General features: G+C 43.8%; 1 protein-coding gene across 1 annotated transcript; it reads right to left on the reverse strand.

The window, feature by feature from the left end:
- LOC309331523 (ras-related and estrogen-regulated growth inhibitor-like) lies at window positions 1–25,843 on the reverse strand. Its single transcript, XM_081843761.1, has 4 exons — window positions 25,630–25,843; window positions 10,320–10,376; window positions 7,485–7,558; window positions 1–4,697 (listed from the first exon to the last, which is right to left on the reverse strand). The coding sequence occupies exons 1-4, from the start codon at window positions 25,724–25,726 to the stop codon at window positions 4,212–4,214; spliced, it is 714 nt and encodes a 237-aa protein (XP_081699887.1). The 5' UTR covers window positions 25,727–25,843; the 3' UTR covers window positions 1–4,211.
- Window positions 25,844–25,865: the final 22 nt, after the last annotated feature.

Raw genomic sequence — 25,865 nt, forward strand, 5'->3', positions numbered from 1 at the left:
TGAGAATTATTATTTTTTTAATTCACAGAATAATCATCACCACTCCACATAAAAACAGTTGCTGAAGATGGCAGCTTTTCTTCACCCTCAGCAAACCATTAAGATTTCTGGCACCAGGTCTACAAAATGCAATGGAAGTTATAAGAAAAAAAGTATATACATGTAAAATACATTATGAAGTATTTAAAAATAATGGCATTTACATTTTGAGAGAAATTTCCATCCATTGCCCAGTATTCGTGGGCAGATGCTGAGGGTCCCAGTGTCTTACAAGGGTCCACTCCCCCAAGTCCCCTGTGGCTGCACCTCGCTGCTATCTGTTTGCTCACTCAGCCATCCAGTTGGGCAAGTGACATTGAGGCAAGGAACAGCAGCAGCTATTACCACTCACTAACTGCCCTCTCCCAAAAGTGGCAATGAATACTGTTCCTCCTCTTTCACCCAGCCAACCTTTGCTTGCCAACCTCCAGCCCTATGGGAAAGTGAACAAGAAGCAGCAAGAGTGTGTGTGTGTGTGTGTGTGTGTGTGTGTGTGTGTGTGTACCATAAATATCTTGCCCAAGGAACCCCAAACTGTGGAACAAACAATTGTACAAGGTTTGTACTTTTGGGGAGGAGGCACCCATCGAGGCAGGATTGTTTCAGTTCTCTTATGTGTATGAGCGTGTATATAAAACAAGCAGCAGTTCCTTGCAGTACCTCCATGGCTGGTGGAAAGTTGCTTAACAGAACAGGAAGCACACACATGGATTCCTCGGTGGAAAAGGAAAAGGGCTTTTTATGTTCTAGTACAACACGTCATTTTAGGGGGTGAAATTTAATTCTGGCAAATTAAAGTTTCCATTTGATGAAGAAGCACATAAACTGCTTTTGGGGGGGTAATTTTACTGTCTGTCACAAAGGGCAGCTAGGCAAGTAACTATGTACTGCCAATCAAGTCGCAGTATGAGAAATACTGTGTATTTTGTGAAAACTACAGTAGCCGCCATTTTCAGTGACTGGTGGGGATGTGAGATTTTTCTGGCTGTGAGAGGTTGGAAACCTGGATGAAGGTGGTGTAAGTGGCTGTAAAGAGCTGGACAAGTTTAATTTTTATAACAATATATGTGAATCATCATCCCCTTTCCTAGAAAATCCAATCTATATACCACTGCAAGTACATTTTACAGTTCCCATGACAGGTTCAGCAGAATCCATTAATAACAGAAGGTATCAGAAAGGATGCTATGCACTTTCCAGTGGCTGGAATACAGTTGTATAAAACAATGCAAATATCTAAAGCTGCTCTCATGAGGATTAGCTTTCCTGACCTCTTCAACAGGAAAATTTACTGAAGACACATACAATCAGCCTTTAAATTAAAATCTTTTTTGAATATTCTCTATGGCTAGCAAATAAAAAATCTTCCAGCTAACAGCCTTCACCTGTAGAAACAGACCTAGACTCTAATTTAGAATTTGCTTCTTAGAAATTTCAGTTGATATAGGTATAACCGCCCGCCCATGAGACAAACCAGAATAGCATTTGACTGTGAAAGCAAACCACTTTAGCAGTCAATCCAACAATAGTTCTGCTAGGCTACTTAAAAGAGGGAAAGGAAATTTTTAGTCCTGGCTCCTTTAAAAAGTCAAGCATCCTGAGAGAATTTTAAGCCTTTGTTTTGAACATATGCCTGGATTTGTGATTGGGGCTTTGAAGAGATTTTTATTTCACACTTACTCATTCTCTTGAGATCACTGCAGGGCGCCCCATGGAACAGTGTTGATTTAGATACTGCAGGGAGAGGGAGAGTCAAGCTCCTAACCCAGGTGGCAGCTATTGAGCTGACAATGCCACAAATCTAAGAAAGTGTTTATTTTAGTAACCTTGGATAAAAACGAAAGAATTCTGTTCCATTTTAAGTAGATTCACAGTGGCAATGCCCACTTTTGAAATAAAACACAGGAATAGATTTGTACCACCGCAAAAGGCCTAGGGCAGGGATAGCCCAATTGGTGCCCTTCTGATGATCTGGACTACAACTTTCAAGCTCTGGCTATAGAGCTGATCGGAGTTGCAGTCCACAACTTCTCGCGGCTTCCAGATCTTGGAAACCTCCAGTATCATCTAGTTCCGGCTTCATTGTATTTCTCCCTTTAGCTGTACTCCTCTCACCACGCCCACCTCATATACTCTTATTCCATTTCCTGCTTGTACACAGCTATTAGTTAACAGCAGAGTACCATATCATTTTACAATACAGAATGTAATTATAAAGCCACACAAGCTGACTTTAAATATGCTTAGTTTGGATCTAAGAGTCAAATGGGTTTCAAGAGGGAGCTATGTTCTCAGACTTGTTGCGTGAAGGCAGCTCCTTTTGTTGTCAGAAATAAGCAAAAGATGGCCCTGGGGTTTTGCTGAAGAGCAGGCAGATATGTTTATTATTTTCAGATCTATGGAGAACCCCTTAAGCTGCATCTAAAATATCTGTGTTTGCAATGCACAGAGCTTCTCTGATTTGCCTATACAGAAGTCAGTGAAGGAATCAGGAGGCAAACAGAATGCTATTTTCCAGTGTTGAAAGGTAGAATGGAAGCCTTTGTGGAACAAGTCTGTCATCTTTCCTTCCAGAACAGCAAGTGCCTACAAGTATATTAGCATGACAATGGATGCAGCCTTCAAAGAGGAAGAAATAACTAATTTGGGTCAGGGCCATAGCTCAATGACACAACATATGCTCTGCAAGCAGAAGCTTCCAGGTTCGATCCCTGGTTTCTCCAGTTAAATAAAGAGCAGGAAATGAACACGATGGACAAAGCTGAGATACTGGAGAGTTGGCTGCTGGTTAAGACAAATAGTACTTGGCTGGTTCGACCATTGCCCTAAAGCAGCTTCTTATGTTCCTACTTCAAGAAAAAAAATCTGCCAGAAAGGAGGAGAGACTTGAAAGTGCTCCCTGCTATGACATCTACACACCAATAAAAAGTCAGTTATCTGAATACTGATGGTACTAACTACACAGGAAGATTGGTGGTGGAAGAAGCTGTCTTATGGCACACTTGATGCGCTTCTGGTCACTAACAGTGCAATCCTATGCACGTTTACTCAAAAGTAAGTCCTACAGTCCTCAGTGGGCCTCACTTCTAGGATAGTGTGCATTGTTTTGCAGCCTGAAGCTCCACAATTCCATGAACTTCCCTATTCTCTGACCTCAGTGCTTCCTGCCATGAGGTCACATGGCACTGCTGCTCAATGTAAACAGAACTCCCTTCTAACCAAACCTTTATTCAGCCACTTCCAACATGTTCTTCTACTGATCCTGACTGTACTGTATAGAAAACTGGTGGGGCCACTGGCCTTGGTTCATTATGGAAAAAGGTCAGATGCATAAACCATTATGCTGATGGACAGGAATGAGCAATAACATACTAGCAAGAGCCAGGAAGATGAGAACACATCTTAATCAGCCTTTTAAAAAGCCTTTTGCAAAACTTGTAGATCCCACCACCCCTCCTTCCAACAAGACTGACTCAACAAGACTGCGCTGGTGCGGAGCTCCGCATCAAGAGTCCAGCCTTGGCAAAGGCATCCACTTTCACTTTTCCTTGCTTTCTTGTGTGCCCAAAAATAATAATCAGACCATGGACCAAAGGAACATTCACAGCTGCCCTTCCACCCAGGATTTAGAAGACTAATCTCTACAAGGAGAAAATGTGGCGCATCAGCCTTAGCTATGGAATTTGCTGCCACAAGATGTGGCGATGGCAACCAGCAAAGAAGGCTTTAAAATTCACAGGGGGTAGGTCTATCAATGGCTATTGGTCATAATGGCTAAATGGAACTTCCAGCTATAGAGATAGTATACTTCTGTATACCAATTACCAGAAGTGGAAACGGGGGGAGGGGGGCAGATTATTGCCTTCATATCCTGCTGGTGAGCTTCCCAGAAGCATCTGTGTGGCTCCTGTTCACAGCAGGATACTGGACTAGGTGGACCTTTGGTCTGACCAAGTCAGGTTGGTCTTATGTACTGCTGTACCACAAAGCTGGTCTAGGGTCACCCTGTGACCTCCCTGCCTTTAAAGGTAGTTAGGGGGAAAGAACACCTTTCCTAACAATGCACAGGTCTCTGGACTTGTCAGTTCACCAGCTCTGCACACTCTCCCTTGCCAACTCCAGCTGGTCCCTGTGTAAACTGCCCATCATTTCACAATGGCCTGTGCAGAAGTTCATTCCGGGATGTAGTCCCTGAAGGAATTGAAGCTCAGGCTCCTGCCACCCGAGGCCAGAGTCGAGTTGGCGTGAATCTTCGGGATCTTTTCCATTAGTTTCGACACTGCTCGCCTCTTGAAGGACCCTGGGGAAAAATGACCTTGCTTCATCAGCTCATTGTATAAAGTGTTGAAAACCACCACCGTCTCCTCATAGCTGTCCCTGGTAGAGATCTCGTAGAAAGGATGCTTCAGGGCCTTGGAGAGGTTCTCCCCATCCTCAGAGGACACCATGCGGTCAAACTGCAGGTCCTTCTTGTTCCCGACAATCACGACGGGCGGCTCTCCACTCGCGCTGCTCCGCTTTGGGCTGGAATGGATGTGGTTGATGAGGAAGCAGAGCCTCATGACTTCGTCAAAGCTGCACCTGTCAGTGACAGAGTAAACCACAGCAAAGCCATCTCCCCACTTTATCTTCTCTTCAATTTGTAGAGAGTCCTCCTCCTAGGACAGAGAGACCAATCGCAAATCTGTATAAGCATGGCACCTTCTTTGCAAAGAGCTCACAACATCTGTACCCAATGACCAATGGTGGTTATGTACCCCCTTTCTGGTCACTGGTTCTCCTCTGCAGATTGAATCTTTCCCCACCCAGCCCACTTGACAGTTGTTTGGTGGTCATCCAGATCCCAGATTTGGTCAGCCACAATTCATCTACTTTGGCCAATAGAGACAGAGAAAATGAAATGATAAACTCACAAGTGGGACCTGCAACAAAAGGTTGTAATGTGAAGAACTTCTGTTCAAGTTTCCAGCTACTCCATTCCATGTCCCCAACAACAATCAATCACCTTTCTACGCCCAATGGGCATCCTCAGCCATCATGGGCTGTTGGGTGTTTTCCCCTAAAGTTTGTTGTGCTTCTGCAAGCTTCAGAGTTCCCCTGCGCTTGCCAACACCTCCCCCTACATGCAAAGCAGATGCTCTGTAACTAAGCTCCCATCCTTCCCTAACAGACCATGCTACATTCTGTCTGTGTCTTTAAAATGGGACAAGTTAGATTTAAATTCAATTGTGCAATGTTGCTCAGGAAGGGAGAGCAGTACAGTGTCTAAAAGTAACTTATTTGGAAACAGACATTATTGATGCTTACACTGAAATAATGTAGGCATTTATTTATTGTATGAGGACATGCTACCATTTTATAATGGCATTGTGATTTGTTGTTATTTTTATTGATTATAGATTAGTAATTCCTAATTGTAATTGGTAAGTGCAAACTGTTTAATTATTATTTGCTGATGTTTAATTTTACTGTTTACTATTAGAGTCTAATGGATTATTGAATATTGCTTTATTTGATATAAGTTGTTTATTTTAAAGTTATTCTGATTTTTTTATGTTGGATCAGATTGTTTCTATTAATGTTTGATGTTTTATTACGTTTTTATTTTTGTTGGAAGCTGCCCAGATGGGCAGGGTATCTATGTATGTATGTATGTATGCATAAATAAAGATAGATAGATAGATAGATAGATAGATAGATAGATAGATAGATAGATGGATGATAGATAGATAGATAGATAATGTCCTTTTTCCAGTAACATGTTGAGACTTTGCCAAAGTAGAGATTTGAATCTAGATCTTCCTGGTCATAGTCCAACACTCTAACCATGTAACCAGCACATTGGCTCCTTTTTATTGGAATAAAAGTTACAGCAACTATGTGAGATCAGTCAGTATAATTCCAGTAGAGGGGTCAAGGCTAAGAGACACTGGCTGGACAGTAAGTTCACAACTAATACAAATTTGGTTCGGGGATTTCCAGGCTCATTGCTCACCCTTTTAGCCACTACACTGTTTACATCTCAGAAACATATTTCTTAAGGCACTCTCTTTCTTAGGGCTGGGGAAACCCAGCCAGGTGGGATTACTTACCCTTTAACGCAATTTAACTGCCCACTTCATTTACAGAATGAAAGTAGGTAAGGGGACATCCAGCTTCCACCTCCACCGCTTTATTATTATTATTTTTTTAAATATATATTTTATTAAAGTTTTTAAACATAAATGCAAAGATAGAAAACAGTATAACGTATATCATAACATACTTTCGTATCTTCTTTGGACTCCCTCACATCTCCCACTCCCATTTGCATCATTGTCAATTCTTGCCTGCAATTTATCATCTTGTTTACAATCTTGTGTCACATTCATTTAACTCTAATCTGTTAATTCTCCAATAGGTTTATAATTTTTCCTCAACTTACTTGTCATCTTAATTCCATCTAGTTTAGTGGTGCACAATTATTTATGATCTAGCATCCTTTCTTAACATTCAACCAAATTACAATTTTTTAAAAATAAATCTTAAATTTCTTCCAGTCTTCTTAAACCCTCTCCTCTCCCAGGTCTCGGATTCTGCCAGTCATCTCGGCCAGTTCCATATAGTCCATCAGTTGCATCTGCCACTCTTCCAGTGTGGGTAGATCTTGAGTTTTCCAGTTCTTAGCCCACCGCTTTATTATTAGTTTATGTTTCTGCTTGAGACCAGTGGTTCATCTTAGCACAGCATCCTGTTCAGCACAGCAACCAACCAGATGCCTCTGAGGTTTTTAATGACTGGAAATGTTTGCTGTTGCTTTGCGTCTGTCTTTTTATATAGTTTGATTCTATTGATTTTGGATTTGTCTATCTTGTCTAAGCAATGTTGAAGGCCTTTGGACAGAAAAGAAACCTAAAAATACTGATTAAAAAGACAACAGCAAAGTAAGACTTGAAGGTAAGAGCCCTTTCCTGCTACTGTTTCCCAGTAACTGGTATTCAGAGGCATGGTGCCTCTAGAAGCAGAATATAGCCTTTATGAATAATAGCCATTGTTAAGTCTCATTCTTTGTGAATTTATCTAATCCCCTTTAAAGCCATCTAGGTTGGTGGCTGTCAAAACATATTGTGCCTGTGAATTCCTTAAGTTATCTCTGCACTGGGGAAAGAAGTGCTTCCTTTTGTTTGTCCCGAATCTCTCGCCATTCCGCTTTACTGGATGGCCCCAGGTTCTGATATTATCAGAAAAAGAGACAAAATGCCTCTACTGACTTTGTCCACAACAGCCATAATTATATGCATCTCTATCATGTCCCCCCTTTACTTGTCTTTCCTCTCTCCAAGATAAACAGCCTCAAATTTTATGGCCCCAAATTTTATAGCCCAAGCCCTCTGGGAAATTTTTGTGGCTTTTTTCTGGCCCCTTCCCAGTCCCCTCGTTTTGAGATATAGTGACCAGAACCTTACCTGTCCTGCTGTATCAAGAATTTCAAAATGCACCATCTCTCCATCGATGACAGCTGTGTGCCTATAAATCATCTCTGTGGAACATAAAACATGTATGAGAAATCCCTTGGCATATGCGCAAAGCAGAATTAAAAATAAAAGCTAAAAGTATGCTGAGTGGAGAGTGCTCTCTTCCTTTGTCTGCCCTCCTGGTTCTGCTCACAAGCAAGTACACAGCCCAGCATGAAAATCCCCCTACACGTCTTGCACTGCAGAGAAATCTTATGCACCTGTATTTTTTTATTAACCTCATCATTAATTTTTATATACCACCTTTCTATTCGAGAACTTCCAGTGCAGTTTACAATCAAAATATAAAACTCAAGAAAACACTATAGCCTGCTATTGAACAGGTAAAGTCAGACGGCAAAACTCTTCAAACCCAATAATTTATTTATTTTTAAAGGATTTTGGTGGGCATCAGGTGAGCCTTCCAAAGGAGACAGCTCCACAAGTGGGGTGCCAAAACAGAAGAGCCCCTTCCCAAATGCCCCCTGCCTCACCTCAGACACAACAAGGCCTCTCAGAGAAGGGTGGGATGTAGAAGGAGAGAGGAACTAAAAGTGTGAGGATCCAGAAGGAGAGATGAAAAGTAGATTGGGTGTGGGTGGGTGTGGGTGCAAATGGACAGAGAGGTTTGTAGTATGCAGGCTATTACCTGCAATGGCAGCTGGCCACACTGTGACTGTGGATAGAAATATAGCCCATCATCACTGAAAGTTCATTATGAGCCCAGCCTCCTGTTTGCAGTGTGAGCTAAAGTTTCAAAATGAAGAGATTCTGGGACTAGTCTTGGTGGGGTGGGGGAAGGACCATGACGGTAAAGGGAACTTTGCCAGTGACTTAAAATGAAAGCGCACCAGTTGTTCTGGCAAAATTCAGCCCAAGGAAGGCAGAAAAGGCCACCTAGTGAACAAAAGATGCCCTGAATGGCAGCTGTGCACAGCAACATATTTCTTCCCAAACACCTTGTTCTCATCTTGAAACCTCACATGCCCTCTAACTATGAAATGTCCAGGCTCCCACAAGCCTTATTAAGTCATCTTGGCCTCGAGGGCTATTCTTCTCCTGCTCAAGATCTATGTGTTGATAAAGGAGCCTGTCCATATGCACTGTGGATTAAAGGGTGGGGACGTGCCATATATTGTCTAGTCACATTGTGAGGAGAATAATATACCCAAAGGCAGGCAATTATGCCTCTCTGTCAAAAGGAAAAGAATAAAGGTGATTCTGTCTTTCCCTCTGCTTACCCTCCCCACCAACAGCCCTCTCTGACTTCCACAGAGCAGCCAAATTACTCTATTTTGTGCACAGTGAATTCTGTGACATGCTGTGCAATCCTATGTATGCTTGCTTGCAAGTAATCCTCACTGTGTTCAATAAGGGCTTATTTCCTTAAAAAAAAAAAAAGTGTGTGCATAGGATTTCAACCCAGCCCAAGAATAAAAAATGCTGAAAAAACAAGACAGAAATGGCAAGTTGCTTTTCAGCTGTGAGGGGCGGAAAACTCTGAAGAAAAAGAAGAAAACATCAACAAACCTTTTTAGTAACCATTCAGGAAGCTGCAACCCACACGATGTTATTCCCACACCATCCTCAAAAGGCCAGATGGACTAACAGCATAACCTCTAAATATGTAACTCCAAATGGAGGTGTTTATGTTGCTATTACAACATCACAGCAGGAAGCCTTACTGAGGGCTCCAGTATCCCAAACTAGTTCCTGTTAGTTCTTCAAGCCCAACACTTCACAAATCACTCCATCTCTTTTCAGAGCTATCAGCTTCCAGCTCTGTCCAAGGCAGGCTTCTTTGCCTTGTTGAAAATGCAGTAATTTCAGGACACATGCATGTTATCTAGGTACCTGATCTGAAGAGTCTGGAGGTTGGAGGAGGGATAGCTCTTGCTTTTGTGCAGAATACCTCCGCCATCAAAGAAAACAAAAATGAGGAAATGTAGGACTGAACAGGTATTAATCTAATTTTCCACGAGTTTCTCCCAAATTGACAATTGGGGTGTGGTGGGGGTGGGATCCCTTGCAGATAGGAGACTGTCAGCCTCTCTAGGCTAAATGACAACATGTACATAATGACCTAACTTTTCAAAATGACTAGTGAATTGGAGGCAAAGTAGGCTTTCTGGGGAACTATGAAAGGATTTTCAGATGGTGCTTTGCTCTATTATTATATTCAAAGAACAGACACTCAGCCCAGCGGAGATTCAGCTTGATTGGTCCAATATCAAGGCATTTTCTAGAATGTAATTGCTTGGTAAATGGAGCAAGATGGCAATGGAGAAATGAACAAAGTGCTAGGTACTCTTTGCACTAAACCTTCAGCTCACCACCACAGCATCTTGTCCAATCGTTGACATTATTTTCACCAAGTAGAGAGTCCATTGATGCTGTATGAAAGTAGTAGCACTAGTTAGCCTCCCCAATTCCATCATAAGAATATAGGCTGCTGCCTTATAATGAGCCAGACCATCTAGCGCAGTATTATCTAACACCGACTGGTACCAAATTTTCAGGTTCTCAGACAAAAGTCTTTCCCAACCATACCTAGAGATTGGACCTGTAACCTGTTGGATGCAAAGCATGTGCACTATCATTAAACTATCACCCTCACCACTTCCTTCAAACAGTTTGTATTTGAGAGCTAAATGGCAATTGCTCTTGGTTGCGGAGCCAACTCTCCATAATAATATAAATAAATAAATACATACATACATACATACATACATACATACATACCACGCTGAATGTGTACGAGAGACATAAGCCAGAAGTGAGACTTACCTAGAGTTGGGTCATAATCACCAATAAATCGCTTAGTGATGAATCTCACTGTCAAAGCTTCATTGGAAAAAGGAAAAGGAAACATGATTAATGGAATAAACCAATACAGAAATAACAGTAGTCTACAGCAGCCTCCCACAACCTGATGACCTCCAAATGTTTTGGACTACCATCCCCCTCAACCAGCATGATTCGTTGTTGTCAGGGATGACATCTAGAGGACACCCAGTTGGGAAAGCTTCACCTAGAGAATAACAAAGCACACATGACCAAGGAACCGATCAGTGGGTGAGTCTTAAGGACAAGACATATGACTGTTGGCAGGAGGTTTTGGGGACAACAAATGAAGATAATGAAAGGGGTGCACTTCCAGGTAATGGGCTGGAATAAACAAATGCATCTCCCCCCCCCTCTCTCTCACACACACACACACAGATGCACTTTCTTAGAAGCTTCCCACATGAAAACTGAAGTGGAATTTACTTTTGAACAAAGTCCTGTGAGCTTATACAACTCCAAAACACACATAAGGTCACAATGAGCATTTCAATGAGCATTTACTTTGGAAGTAAACAGATAGAGGCGGCAAGGTGGTGGATAGAAAAGGCAGCAAAGGACCTGTAAGTGCCAGATTTCCTGGGCTCCAAACTTTCTTTTGAGCAGCTTGGAATGAGCACAAGAAGCACAATGGTGGCTCATTCTCCAAAACTCAGGAACAGTCAGGGGTGGAATGCGGTGGGCAGAAAGGAATGTGTGAATGCTACCAGGGGAGCCATGTGGAGGCTCACTGCACAGTTCAATCCAGCGCTCCCACATCCTTTAATCTGGAGCTCTTCCAGGAACGGCGTGTAGAGGTGAATTCTGACATTGGATCTGCCAACCAGTGTTTCTTAAAGCACATGAAGGGAAGTAGCCATCATTCTCTCTCTCAGAGACAATATTGTCTCTCTCTCAGAGACAATAATATGCAAGAATGAGCCATGCCTCTTCTCAAAAAGCTAGCAAAAGCCTTCTCTGTAACCCACCCACACCTAAAATTAAAATATGGAAGCATGGCCTCAGAAGCAGCAAAACACCAAGCCGAGACAAATAACATCAGGGTGGGGAAGGGGGTACAAGTCGAAGCCTGCAGTGAAGATACAGCATACCCTCTCAAAATGAGGATGGGAAGAGTATTTCGAATGAGGGCGAGAATGGACAAGGCAAAGTTGTCAGTGCAGGAAACCGCCTTGACTGCACATAGCCTGCAGCCCTTCTCTTCCCTGCTCTGCAAGCTAACCAGATGCCTTTGACAGCGAACATGCCACACTCGTGACACACACACACACCCCACAGCCTTTATGCCTGGGAATCTGTACCCATCACTCTGGGGAGAACAGGAGGAGATATTTTGGTATGACCCTTTGCTCGTCCCCGAGGGAGTTTGCCTTGTTTCCTACTACACAATAGAAGTCATGAAAACTTAAGGTCTTCTTTCCATCATTATAGCTGGGTAGGCAGAGGGAGCAAAAATAAAACCATTTGGAGATAATTTTTATTTTCTCATGTGCACCCACTCTCTGGTCTGTCTAAAAAGAGTGTGATGTGGGATCATCTTATAGACCAGGGTAATGGAAAACCTTTCATCTGGGATACCTTGCTTGCCCCTAAATTTCAAATCCCTTTTGTGCTGGATTAATTTGGTGCAAAAGGCATCTGCTGAAGCAGTAATTTGGCCCAATAGGGTCCTTAAAACATTGTGGTTCTCTAGTCTTTCTGCTACTGTATTGTCTTATCTCCCAGCATATAAGAGATTCAAAGCTATAAAATCTAAGTAAAAGTATAAAATGTAAGTAACTTACAAAGGAAATAAGCACTGGACCCATCAGAATAACAGTTTCCATACACTCTTTTTTTAAAGAAGGGGAAAAAAGGACACCATAATTTGAACATAATTTGCCTTGTGTGGGCAGCTTTAGTAATCAGGAGTCCTTTCATATTCCATATAGCTCATTCTTCTAAGTTTAGGGGTAAGGAAAAAAGTAAACACACACCACAGACCAAACTATCACTTACAGCCAGAGAGAACACAAAGGACTGGATTATCCAAGCACTGGTTATCCTTCCAAGTACACATTCAGAGAACTCTGTACAGAACAGCCAGCCAGCCGGAGGGAAGAGTTGCAGACAAAGATAACACACAGGGTTGGGAGGTTAAAGAATGTAGGTGGTTTTGGCAGAGGCTGAGAGAGGCAGAAAAAGAGATGGGTGGGCTCCTGTTTGTGAAAGGGAGATGTGGTTATGGCCCAGACGAAGCACAAACTCTGTGGGTCCCCATCATTTAGGGAGTAACTTTAGAAATAAGGTTCCCATAATGAAAGAGCTACGGTAGCTGCACGGTGTTTGTTTCTGAGCCAAGGACAACAGAGCCTGGAAATTCAATTGAGAAAATGCCAATAGGACCCACAAGCATGTTAAGATCTTGCACGCCCTTGTATTTTAAGGACCATCTATACACACACAAGACCAGTTGCCAGCAGAGGTCTACTTAGATGGCATACAATCTGCTTCATTCACACATCAAGTTTGGACAGGAATAGCTTGGGATGGAGCTTTTCCAGTAGCAGTCCCAAAGCTTTGCATCCTCCGTCCCACAGAGGTTATGCAACTTCTTGCATTGATATCCTTTTGGAAAGGTTGTAAGACTTCTTGTTTCGTCATGTTTTTTTGGCCAGTTGAGGTGCAACATTTCCTGCTCAATAAACCCTTGTTCATTAAGCCAGGAGAAAGCGTTGGGGCTGTATGCTTCCCCCCACTCCTCATAATCATCCTCCAGGATAAAGCTGTGGCTTTGGATCCTAGTTGGTAAGTCAATATTAAAACACAGTCCCCCCATTTAAGACATGACGAGACTAGGATCACAGCATCCAAGTCAGTGGAAGAGGTCAGGATGCAAAGGAGAAGTGTACAGACCAGACAGCTGTTCCTGGCTTACAAAACCATGGTTTAGGGAGCCAGAAATGTTATACAGTGCATCTGAAAAGGCCATACATGTTTATTATATGTTTTAACTTTGTTATTAATGCTTTTGTCTTTCAGAGGATTTTTTTGTAAACTGCTTTGGTGTTTTTGAAAAAGTGGTATAAAGATGTTTCACTATACACACACACACACACACACACACACACACACATATATATATATACAGTATATATTTAAAAAGCCCCACAAGATGTAGCAATAGCCACCACCTTGCATAGCTTTAAAATGAGTTAAATGAGTTTAGACAATTTTTAAAGCCGGGATGTCAAGAGTTGGAGGCACAAGAAGGGAGAGTGCCATTGTGCTCATGTCCTGCTTTTGTGCATCCCATTAGCATTAGGCTGGCCACTATGAAAACAGGATGGTGAATTAGATGGGCCACTGGGCTAATTCAGCAGGGCAACTCTTAATGTTTTTAGGGCTCGTGTCTTGTTCAATTTCAAAACTTTTCTGCAGGTAGTAAGAGGTAGAAATATCACTGGTTTTATCCCTAATGTCCAAAAGCACATCAAAAGAAAGGTGGTGATGGTTATTACGCTCTCCTCATGCAGCTGGCCCTGCCCTTAGGTAGAGGGAAGCAGCTGCCCCAGGGAGGTGACTTTTGAGTGTCAGGGAAGGGCAGAAAATTGTTAACAAAGCATTGGCTATTATTCTTGTTATTCCTCAAAACTGTGCTGCCAGGGAGGGGGAGAGGTGCTTGTGGGACAGTCACTTGTGGGACTTTCTGCCTCAAGTGCCAAAATAACCCAGATGGCCTTGGATACCACACATCTTACCTAGGGTGGATGAACAGGACACAATTTGTCACAATACCACGGACTACCACAGGTAGAGATATTAAGGGTATGTACTGGATGGACTCAGCAGATTGACATTTTCTCCACAAAAAGAAAAGAAAAAGGAACACAGCAGCCTCAGGAAATGTCAGGACGTGTCAATCTGCTGTCCTTTCTAGGTAGCACCGAGCAACACCAGCAACAATTCCTCACAAAAGTTGCCAAAGGTTCTTTTTGTGAACCCAAGAATGCATAATGTACTGTAATGGGTTTTACTTATTGTTTTATTACTGCATTTGTTATGATTAGTGGATTCTACAGCACCCTAAAATCCAAAAGGGAAAACAGGCAGTATAAATTTGTTGTTGTTTTTAAAAGTAAATATAAAAATGGCTGGAGGGAAGTGACTCATCACCAGATTAATCTTTCTTCCATCCAGAACACCGTGTCATACATCTGCATATATAGCTCAATATTTAACATGATCCTTTCCACAGATAAGAAATGTGCAGTCACGAATTCATTACCAGAGAAATTGGTGCTAACACATCATGTGAAAAGATACATTAAAAATCAGGGCAGCAAGGGGCATACATCACGGTTACCAATTCACACATATCACTGGGTTTGTTTGTAAAAAAAGCCGTAATAGATGTTGGCTTAAGCAAGATTTCTTATTAAGAATGAGACATAAATCTGTATCCGTGATTGCACTCATCTATGAAGCAGCTACAGGTATGGGGAACCAATGGGCAGGAACAAACATCTTGCCTTGCCCAGGAATACCTGCAGGAGCATTCCCTTCAGGACTTTGGGTTTGAGGGGATCTTGGTGATGTACCCTCTAATAAGCCTTCACCTGTAAGGCTGGGCTCTGGCAGAAGCTCTAGTAGCCAGTGGTAGCAGTCCAATCAGCATCAGGCATCTGAGTCTGCAAGCTGCCATTTTAAACAGGGTGATGTGGCACAGTGGGCACTGACCGAAATCAGACAGTGCTGACTTACAGCACTGGATTTTTCATTTTCTAAACATTTAATTTCTAATATATACAAAAATACATGGTGAAACGAATATATAATATCAGGGCCGGCTTAATAACGAGCCAAGGTGAGGCAGGTGCCTCAGCGACAGGATGGGAGGGGCGGCAGATTTGGATCAATTCAAGATGCTACAGAGCACTTGGTAGACCTTGCACACATAAACAGTGACAGGATCAGCACTAGAACCCAGGAGCAACCTGGAGTCTATCAAGCAGCGGATTGGTTGACCACTAAACAAGGTCCAGGACATGCCCAGCAGAGTGGCAGCTAAAGTGACTAATAGTTAAGCATCTGCTCAGGCAGTCTGCTGACATAAGGAGGCTGCAGGCAGCGCCTTCCCAGCCAGGGGAGCTTCTCTGAGCTCCTTTTATTTCTCATATAGTGGTGCCTCGCAAGACGAAAAGAATCCGTTCCACGAGTCTCTTCGTCTTGCGGTTTTTTCGTCTTGCGAAGCAACCCTATTAGCGGCTTAGCAGATTAGCGCTATTAGCGGCTTAGAAAAGGGGGGGGCGAAAAAAATCGCAAGACTCGTAAGACGTTTTCGTCTTGCAAAGCAAGCCCATAGGGAAATTCGTCTTGCGAAGCGCCTCGAAAAACGGAAAACCCTTTCGTCTAGCGGGTTTTTCGTCTTGCAAGGCATTCATCTTGCGGGGCACCACTGTATTGTCTTTTATTGTTTTAAAATTAGAATTCTATGGAAATGCAATGTGTAAGAAGTAAACGAAGCAATCAAATGAAAATGAAAACCAAACAGCAAAGCACATTACGATTGCTACAACAGACAGAAATGTTATTAAGTGGTCTGTAAAGACCCTCATCAATTTTCAAGCAGTCCCTGGGGAGGTGGAAAGTTTGGGACCCACTGCCCTAAAGAACTGATCCACCACCAAATATTACCTCAGGTTAAGAACTTTGCTTCAGGATAAGAACAGAAATCGTGCTCTGGCGGCACGGCGGCAGCAGTAGCCCCCATTAGCTAAAGTGGTGCTTAAGGTTAAGAACAGTTTCAGGTTAAGAACGGACCTCTGGAATGAATTAAGTACTTAACCCGAGGTCCCACTGTATCATCAGTTGTGTTTCTGCCCTTCTCACTTTATGTGCATACTGAAGGTAATATGCTTTTTCCCCGGCTTTAGTGGTGGAAGTGGGATTTCATGGGTAACATTTGAACAGAGATTTTGAATTTATGTTTCTCCTCACAAATTCCAAAGTTATAAGTGAGAAATATGATTCATGCAGCAGCAACAAGAACACCCCTTGAAACCAGACAGCCCAAACTTGGTATTTGTTTTTAGCATTTGCAAGAAAAGTAATTTATTTATGCTTACTCTGTTTTGCCCTCCAACGGGAAGGCCCATGGAGACTAACAATAAAACATACATTAAAAACGTGCAAATAAACTACGCGGTGAATAAAAATATCGAACACAATGTGACATTACAAGAAATTGAATACATTTGCTGCGCTTTCATGACAGCTGCCTGAGGCAGCTGCTTCACTCTGCCTAATGGTAAGGCTGGGCCCTGGGGGAAGTTCTGGATCAAGAGACAGCCCCAGTGGCAAGCTGCGTGCTCTAAGAAGTCAATTTGGAAGCAAGGGAGGATGCAGATATTTAGCTGGTGGTGGAGACTAGATAAAGGGGAGCCCCCAAACCCCTCATTCCCCAGAATTGCATCACCACAATATTCTGCCCTATAGAAAGGTATATATTCAGTCTTGACGGTATGGCAGAGCAAAAAGAGGACTCAAAGGAAAACATCAGGGTGAGGAGGGTCGGGCTTAGTTTGAGAGCAATTTCTAGAAATAGCTATGAAATGACAACCCATGGAGTGCCATATTACAGGTGAGTAAAGCAACAAAATGCAGCAGCCTGTAATTACTTGCATCTTTTAAGGATTGCACTGGCAAAGGGGAAGACAGTGGAACAAATCAATCTAGAGTTCTGGGAAGTGCCTGCTTCAATAGCAGGAACTGGGCAGACTCCCAAAGCTAAAGTGCATGGGTCTATATTAAGAACCCAATTAAACAGATTAAAAATGTCAAGGGGGGAAAACACACAACAGAAGGCCCTATTACAAGGAAGGAGTCAAGGCCAGAGAAGCGGAGGTTGACACGGAGACCAGGCCCAACTATTCATCTTGAACATGAGCAGAATTTGCTGCAGGTAACATTTAAAGAAAGTGTGATGTGGGCGCTGATGGATAAACCAAACACTTAATGGTTTTAGAGGCAGATCAAGCTGGGGTGCCTTTATAAACCAAGAAGCCTTTACAGAATAGATTAGCTCTGGTGACTTACTTCTGTTCCCTTCATCCTACTCTCAAGAGCTCCAGGCAGGTGAAAAATACACACCTTAAAAATATAATAAATCCAACTATCTAAGTTATATCCTATTACCAAGAGCCTCATAATAAACGAAAGCCTGTTGAAAGAGATCCTTGTGGTTAGATCAAACTAGTGCCCTTAGGGTTGCCAAGTTGCAACTTGGAGCTTCTTCTGCTCACCATCCCCACCTGCACCCCATCCTTGTACTCCTCCAAACAAAGGTCTGGTCATGTCAGACTCTTATGCACACGGTTAAGCAAATCCAATGATTCTGGGAAAACTGCCGAGTGAGAGAGGGTTTCTGCAGCAAAAGAAGTCCTGCTTCCGGAACTAATGGAGAAGATTCAAAGGCCCACACTGGCAGGGCTCCTTGAACCTTGCTTGCCAAGACAGGTAGGGCCAAGGCAGGCCCAGCCATGAGGCAGGGTGAAGCAGCTGCCTCAGGTGGCAGAAATGGAAGAGGCCCAGTGAGCACCCTGAAGCTATCCACACACCAGCCCTTGCAAAGTTTGCCCCACCCTGCCCCCACCCACACATGGCAGTGTGTCTTTAGAAGACAGCTTTGAAGACTGAAAGCCTATTTTTTACTAGCAGTCAAATGCAGTACAGTGGTACCTCAGGTTAAATACGCTTCAGGTTACATACTCCGCTAACCCAGAAACAGTGCTTCAGCTTAAGAACTTTGTTTCAGGATGAGAACAGAAATCGTGCTCTGGCGGCGCAGCAGCAGCAGGAGGCCCCATTAGCTAAATTGGTGCTTCAGGTTAAGAACAGTTTCAGATTAAGAACGGACCTCCGGAATGAATTAAGTACTTAACCCGAGGTACCACTGTAATAGTTATTAAAAACTGTTAGAAAGAAATTTGTTACAAGATAACATGCCATTTAAAAGCTACTTACAAGTCCAGTCTTTATGTATGACTAAACCTTTTCAGCTAGAGCAAACCTTCCTCAGCCTCGGCCCTCCAGATGTTTTGAGACTACAATTCAAATCATCCCTGACCACTGGTCCTGCTAGCTAGGGATCATGGGAGTTGTAGGCCAAAAACATCTGGATGGCCGAGGTTGAGGAAGCCTGGGCTAGACAATGCAGTGATGCCATTTGACTGACAACTGGGTAGCCCTGCGCACCTATCAAATTTCACTTGTGGAGCCAAAAATGTTACCCACCCCTACACTAGCATTTTTATAGGGAACAGCTGATCCGACTGATGTCTCCGCTCCACAGATCAAAGCATCCTGCATGGTGGTGAAATTCATATAGAGAGAACCTCAGTTCTGCCTGTAAGCAATGAGACTGAGAAAAAGTTTTTAAGTGGGAAAGTTGTAATTGGGTCAAGATTTTGAAGTAAGAGCAAATCCTTTTCCACTTGAGTTACTCTGACAGCTTTAGATTTACAGTTCATAATCTAGTCTTTATTTTTGCTTGAAATTTATATCCCTTGATCTTGTCTGTAAACAAGGTCTCCAGGTGGCTTGCAATTACAAAACAGACAATAAAACATCTATAAAATCAAGTGGTGTTAAGCAGCAGAGCAGCAGGTTGCTTTTATCCTGGAGTTTCTGTAAATGTTCATCATGCAAAAGTGATTTGGGGGGGGGGGATTGCATCGCACCTCTTTCCTACATCATAAATGACCAGATGAATCAGGCATCCATCTCAGTAAAATAAGGTATGAGCAGAGACTCGCACTCTCCCCATGGCTCCTAGACAATCCAATTCTATGCTCCAGCCATGAGAAAGGCTTATTCCACATTTCTAGACAGCCTGTCTAAGTGTAAATTGCCACAACCAGCACTGGTTTTAGAAAGTCTTAGTATTTTTCTCTCTCTACCACTACAAGCTACAACTCAAACAAATGTCAGGACAGGGGCGTAGCTGAGTGAAAGCGTACGTGCTTGGCATGCAAAAGGTCCTACACTCAATCCTTAGCATCTCAGTTAAATTTATCTGTGATGGCAAGGCAAAGAAGGATCTCTAGCTGAGACCCTGGAAAGATACTGCCAAACACAGTAGATCATATTGGGCAAGATAATCAGTCAAACACCTTTTCAGACCTTCACCTTTAGTCCAAACATGCATTTTGGAAACCACTTCTTGATTATTATTGGGGGAGGAGCACGTATTGGTATGGTAGTGCTACAGTTGTTGTGATCCACCTTATGGATCCACCTATGGTCCAGTAATGACCCCCAAGGGGCATGGGCATAGCCGGGGTGGGGTGGGGGAGGCGGAAGGGCAGCTACCCCCCTAGATCAAGTAAAACAGTAGAAATACCTAACTTGACCAATCACATCGGTTCTGCCCTCCCCAACAAAAATCCTGGCTACGCCCATGCCAAGGGGCAAGTGGGAGTTGGAATCAATAAGTTCCCCATTCCTGGGTTGAAGTCATAAAGAGTAACTGCTTTACATTGCTAAAATTGACTGGTGAGAATGTCCAGATCAACCACACTTCCCCGCTTACTAATTTTTTTGGAATTTTCTACTTTTTAATTTTTTTAATCTTTCAAACATTCTAGATTTCCCCCTTGACTAAAGTATCTGTAGATCCACCCCATACATTTAAAGTGAATCCAATGCACCTATAAAGCACAAGGCTTGCCCCCAGAGAATCTTGGAACTGTAATTTCCCCTTCATACAATTCCAAGTTCCCTTAACAAACTACCATTCTTGGGATTCTCTGGGGGAAGTAATTGAATGAGCTATGTGTTCAGGTGACAATAGTAGCAACTGCACTTGCCATCTGCTATTTATTTTTTGAAAGATCTCACTTGCAATTACTCAATGGTAAGAACTTTTATACAGATGAGTCTGTTCAATGCTGCAAGCAAGCAGCTGGGCAGGGGGTGAGAATACACACAATGGCTCTACCCACGAGGAACCTCTTGCTGATTCAGGACTTTATGACATTCAATATGGTTTATGGGTGCAATGCAATGTCTAGCTTCTTTCTGTGAAATTCCTTTTGACTCTCATAGTCTAAAAGTTCAACGACTGCAACTCCTAGGGAGACATGCTTCAACACTTGTGTACAGTATATGCAATATGGGGATTTGCAAAGGTGAGTGCCTCCCTTAGTGGTGAGCAGCGCACGTTGCTGTTGCCAAATTATCTGTTTGGATTGCCTTTTAAAATAAAATTACTGATCACTCCCATTACTGAAACCCATATTGGCTGTGAGTCTAAGAAGATCTGCTCCCTGCCTTGCTGGCATTTTCCATATGGCCGGGGGGGGGGGGGCTGACTGACTCCAGCTACAAAAGCTGATGCCACTGAAGGGGGGGGTGTAGCTGTTATTAATTTTTTGTATCTTTACTTTATATCTGCTTATGATTTACGTTGAAATTGTTCAGTTTGGTTGTTTACTTTTTGAAGTTTTATTTTTGTTTTGTTGTTTGTAATTACGGTATGTAATCCTTCAAATGTTGTAAGCTGCTTTGAGCATAGTTTTAACAGGCATACAAATCAAATGACTGGCTGACTGATTAAAATGAGCCTTCTTCCCATATTTATATCCTGATATCAAAATACAGAGCTCAGCTAAAATGTTAACTTTAATTGATAAAGATAAAATGCAGTTGAAAAGGTGTGAGTATAAACCCTGCAGAAGGGTTTATGAAACCATGTAACTATTTGATGAAGATTATTCACCACGGGACGTGGGTGGCGCTGTGGTCTAAACCACAGAGCCTAGGACTTGCCGATCAGAAGGTCGGCGGTTCAAATCCCCGCGACGGGGTGAGCTCCCGTTGCTCGGTCCCTGCTCCTGCCAACCTGGCAGTTCGAAAGCACATCAAAGTGCAAGTAGATAAATACGTACCGCTCAGGCGGGAAGGTAAACAGCGTTTCCGTGCGCTGCTCTGGTTCGCCAGAAGCGGCTTAGTCATGCTGGCCACATGACCCGGAAGCTGCACGCCGGCTCCCTCGGCCAATAAAACGAGATGAGCGCCGCAACCCCAGAGTCGGCCACGACTGGACCTAATGGTCAGGGGTCCCTTTACCTTTACTATTGTGAAAATGTTTGAAAAATGTAATAAAAAATTACACCACCAAAAAGGTTAACTTTAATTGTTCAACTTTTTTTCAAGCATTCCTAATTAAAGTCAACAATTACTGTTGCTGTGTGGGCTCGCTGTACTTATTTTACATGCATGTATGCTCCAAGTAACTGTCACAGACAACAGATTTTGCATTGCATTGTTATTTGATTCCAATACCTGCTCTTTCCCCCGCACCCTTTACACCAATGTATAAGCACCTATCCACTGAGGATTGCACATCATGCATCTGATGAAATTGACTCTAATCCGCAAAATCTTAAGCCATGATAAATATGTTGATCTCCAGGTTGCCAGAAGTTATTTCTGTTGCAACAGACTAACATGACCACCCCTCTGAAAGTTCCAAATTAAAGGGACTTCCGGAGGCGGCGCAAAACGTACCCTGTGAAGAGGGGCTCCGCGAAAAAGGGTCGTCCGCTGTGGCAAAGTGGAGACCCGTCAAGAAAAACCACAGGCAGAGCGAGCCTGTGGCCGTGGGACTCGGCGGGCACCTAAAGCCCCCCCAGAAACGTAGAAGGAACCCCGTAAGGGACTCCGGAACGGGAAAGGGGGAGCGGCGCTGTGAGTTCATCGCTCTTTTCGTGGATGCAAAGCCGCGCTGCTGCTGCCGATGAGCGCTGACCTTTCTTCTTGAAAACATCGAATTTGACAGCTACATACCCGTGAGTAAGGGGTACTAAATTTTGGACTAATTTTATGGATTTGGACTGAAAACGGGAGGCGAGTAACAGGAAGTCTTTGAAACCTAACACTGCAAACCTGGTTGTATTTTCAGCCTCAGCATGTTTTCCCAGTTTCATCAGGAAATCTTATATATGTTAATGTTAATGACAAAGCCTTCGGTGATACAGATGCTTCTTTTTGGAATGAAGTTCTAGGAAAACAGTACAGAGAGATTCTCTGCATCGCCATGTTATGTTAGCTCTGTTCATCTTAGAAACTCACCCAAGTGATGGAGGACTAGGAGAGGGGCTGGCTGTGGCTGAGGACATCCTAATGAACATGAAATTAAATAGGATATAAACTGGCATGCCCAGGGCAAGAGCCTTCTTCAAGGGTTAGACATTGCCCTTTTGCCAATACTGGTGATCTGAATGGTGAGAGTTAATTTGTTTTAGTCCAGAGGAAACAAACCAAACATGTATTGATGATGTCATGTATCGTCTTGCATTTTCTTTGTTCTTGTTAACATGCTATGTTGTCTTTTACTGAGCAACGCTGGCAGCCACAAGCATTTAACTCATCTCTTGATAGGGGAGGGGTATTGTGAGTTTGGCTGGATTGAGCCCTGTGCATGAGTACTCAGGAAGATGACTTTTTTTTCAATTGCTTGTGGGTCATTTTCCTGAACAGGAACCAGCCAGTTTATGGATTCTGACTGGATGCCAACAAAGAATGAAGAGGAAAAGAGCCACTGATAGTTTCTAGCTAGAGTTAGGGCCAAACTACATAGGATATTAGTAGTTTAACATAAGCTTGCTTATCCTAGCTGTTGTTATTTTGGAGTTACAGCAGCTGGGAATCCTTATCTAAAGAGGTGCTCCTGATCCAGATCCCATCACCTACTTGGCTGCTATTTGCCCACTGGTTTTGCTTGCAGTAGACATCACATCCAATGACAAAAAGCAGCCAGGAGGGAGCAATTTCCAGGAGAACACAAGTGCAGGGTCTTCATCTAAACTAAGAGCACGCTCAGGATGGAGGCATTGCACTTTCTTTTTCCTCCAAAATGAAAGCACTGAAGTCTTATGTAGCTTTTCCTAGTTATCTGAAAAACTGGAAGTGCACAGATCTCTGAGAATCTGCTATGCCTCTGGGAATCTGCTATTTGTTTTCAGGAGTCTGCTTGCTTAACAACTATACTCTAGTTGTACATTTGCAAATAAAGCATATATTGCAAAGGCATCATATGTCTCCAGTGCTCTTTTATCCAGAGAAATTACACCCCAGAACATCCCACTGTGCAGGGAAATGTGCAATACACCTATATGGGTCTGCTGAAACAACCATCTAGCGGCGAATTGTATGTGTGTGGCGGGGGTGGGGGATGGGATTTCAATGTCCTTTCAACCTGCAAAGGATCTTGATTTTTTATTTATTTTATTTATTAAATTTATATACCGCCCTTTCATCACAAGATCTCAAGGCAGTTCACAGAATAAAATACAAGTGAATAGTTAAAACAGAAACAACAAAACAATAACCCTTGCTTCCCACAGACACATTTAAAAGGCTGTAGAATATTAATCAGCCAAAGGCCTGGTTGAAGAGGAATATTTTCACCTGGCACGCAAAATAGAGCATTCCACAAATGGGGAGCCACTACAGAAAAGGCCTGTTTTCGTGTTGCCACCCTCACATGGAGGAGGCTCAGGAAGAAGAGCCTCAGATGATGAACACAGAGGGACAGTATTGCGATATTGCGGTCCTGAGCCATTTGATCCTCTGGATGAAAAAGCTGCTTTGTAAATGCCCTTCCTTTTGATCTCCTCCCATGTTTGAACACACAAAAGAAGCTGAAGGAGGCATTTTCCTCTACTTCTTTCACACATCATTTTACAACTTTCTCAATGTCAACAAGGGGTGGGGGCACATTTTGTAGGAAGTACTCTGAGAACAATTAAGTTAAGTCAGAATATCCCATTTCAATTCCCTCCTTGGTTATAAAACTCAACGGGTGGGCTTAAGCATGCCATAGGTCTCTCAGCCTAACTTCATGGAGAATCAGGGCAGCGCAGCAGAGTGGGTGACTTTGCCCAATCCCTGTCTCATCGTGAAGCACACATGGCTTTGGGCCATCCTACCCAACAGGGTTGTTGTTTAGGAAGACACGGCATATATGCTTCCCTGAACCAAGGGTGCTATCAAGGCATGGCTTTGAGACAGACAGACGTCCAGGACCCCACTCAGCACAATGAGCAGAAGCCTCCCACCCAGAATGCAGCAGCACTGGCTTGTCACATTTTGAAGTAATTCACGTCATTGTCTAAAGAGGTTGTGGTACATGAAACCATTAAGTCCAGAGTCTAAAACAACACAGCTGCACCACTGCCCTGCACTCCCCTGAGGATGAGTGGGATTAAATGACAAAAGTAATTAAAGCAAGAAATGCAAGGCAATATGTACACTAAGCCAAACCGTAGCCCACTACTAGCCAATTTCTGGTGGGCTATCTGAGGTTTCCCTGTCACTGGGAGCCTGGTAAAGATGGCTGGATGAGGTGAGCAGCAGTGGCAGTCCTTGGGAACACTGGACACAAACCAATCACTCCTTGACTGTTAAAACAGATGTTGAGTAGGGAATTTTGCTTTGCAAGTTTAACATATACATCAACGGACGCCCGGGGAGTCTATATGAGGCATGGAGAGCCTGCAACCCTCCAAATCAGCCTTTGCCAACCTGGTGCCCTCCAGGTGGTCCTTCACCAGGTACCGAGATGAGACTCGGAGCAGTGGAAAGAAGGGCGAGCGGCCATGTCTTCTACTCTCTCTACCCGACTGGCTCCGGCAGGTCCACAGGGGTTCAAGGGGCCACACTTTGCGGGGAAACGTCCGCGGAACCCCCACGTCTGTGTAACGGGTGGGGCTGCCCCGTCGAGGCGTTAGAAGCGTTCGTAAATGAGGAAGGGTAGCGGACCGGACCGGGCCGGAATTTTCAGCAGCAAATTCGGTTTGCAAGCGGGGAGTTTAACTTCTAGAAAGGAAGGATGAGAGAGCGGCAGCGGGACCTTCCCTGCTTTTTGCGGCTCAGTTTGGAGATTGTTAAGGAGATTGTTTTTAAGGTGTTTTGGGGGTAAGGAGGGCTTGTCTCAGAGCCAGCGCCTTTTGTAGATCCGAGACCCAGGAAGAAGATCTTAGCCGAGCCGGAAAGTTTCTTTTTGGCGCTAATGGCGGGAGCGCAGCCTGCAGGGGACGATTTCTACGGATTGGAAAGAGAGCGCTGCCGGCCGGCCCTCCACGTGGAGTCGGAAGGGACGCGGGTTACTCACCCCGAGAGGAAAGGATCGGCGCTCGAATGGCGAAACGTCCCCAATGCCCCCTGTGCTTAAGGACACCCGCACCCCCGGGAGTGGACGGGACGGTACCTGTTTTGCCCACGGCGCCCTGTCCCAGCACCACGAGCCTCAGGGTCCGCGCAGAGCTCAGGCTGACGGAGCGGCGCAAGGGCCGAGGGAAGCTCATGGCGAAGCCGGCGCGATCTCCGCGGATCAGCCGCCGCGACCTCCGCGCGCCTCGTCGGCTCCAGCTCCGCCGCGCCACTGCCCGGGCGAGCGCTCAGCAGTCCCGGCGGCGGCTCTCGGAAGAGCGCAGCGGCGAGCTC

The sequence above is a fragment of the Podarcis erhardii genome, assembly GCF_964252035.2.
Source record: "Podarcis erhardii genome assembly, chromosome: 1".
Lineage (NCBI taxonomy): Eukaryota > Metazoa > Chordata > Lepidosauria > Squamata > Lacertidae > Podarcis > Podarcis erhardii.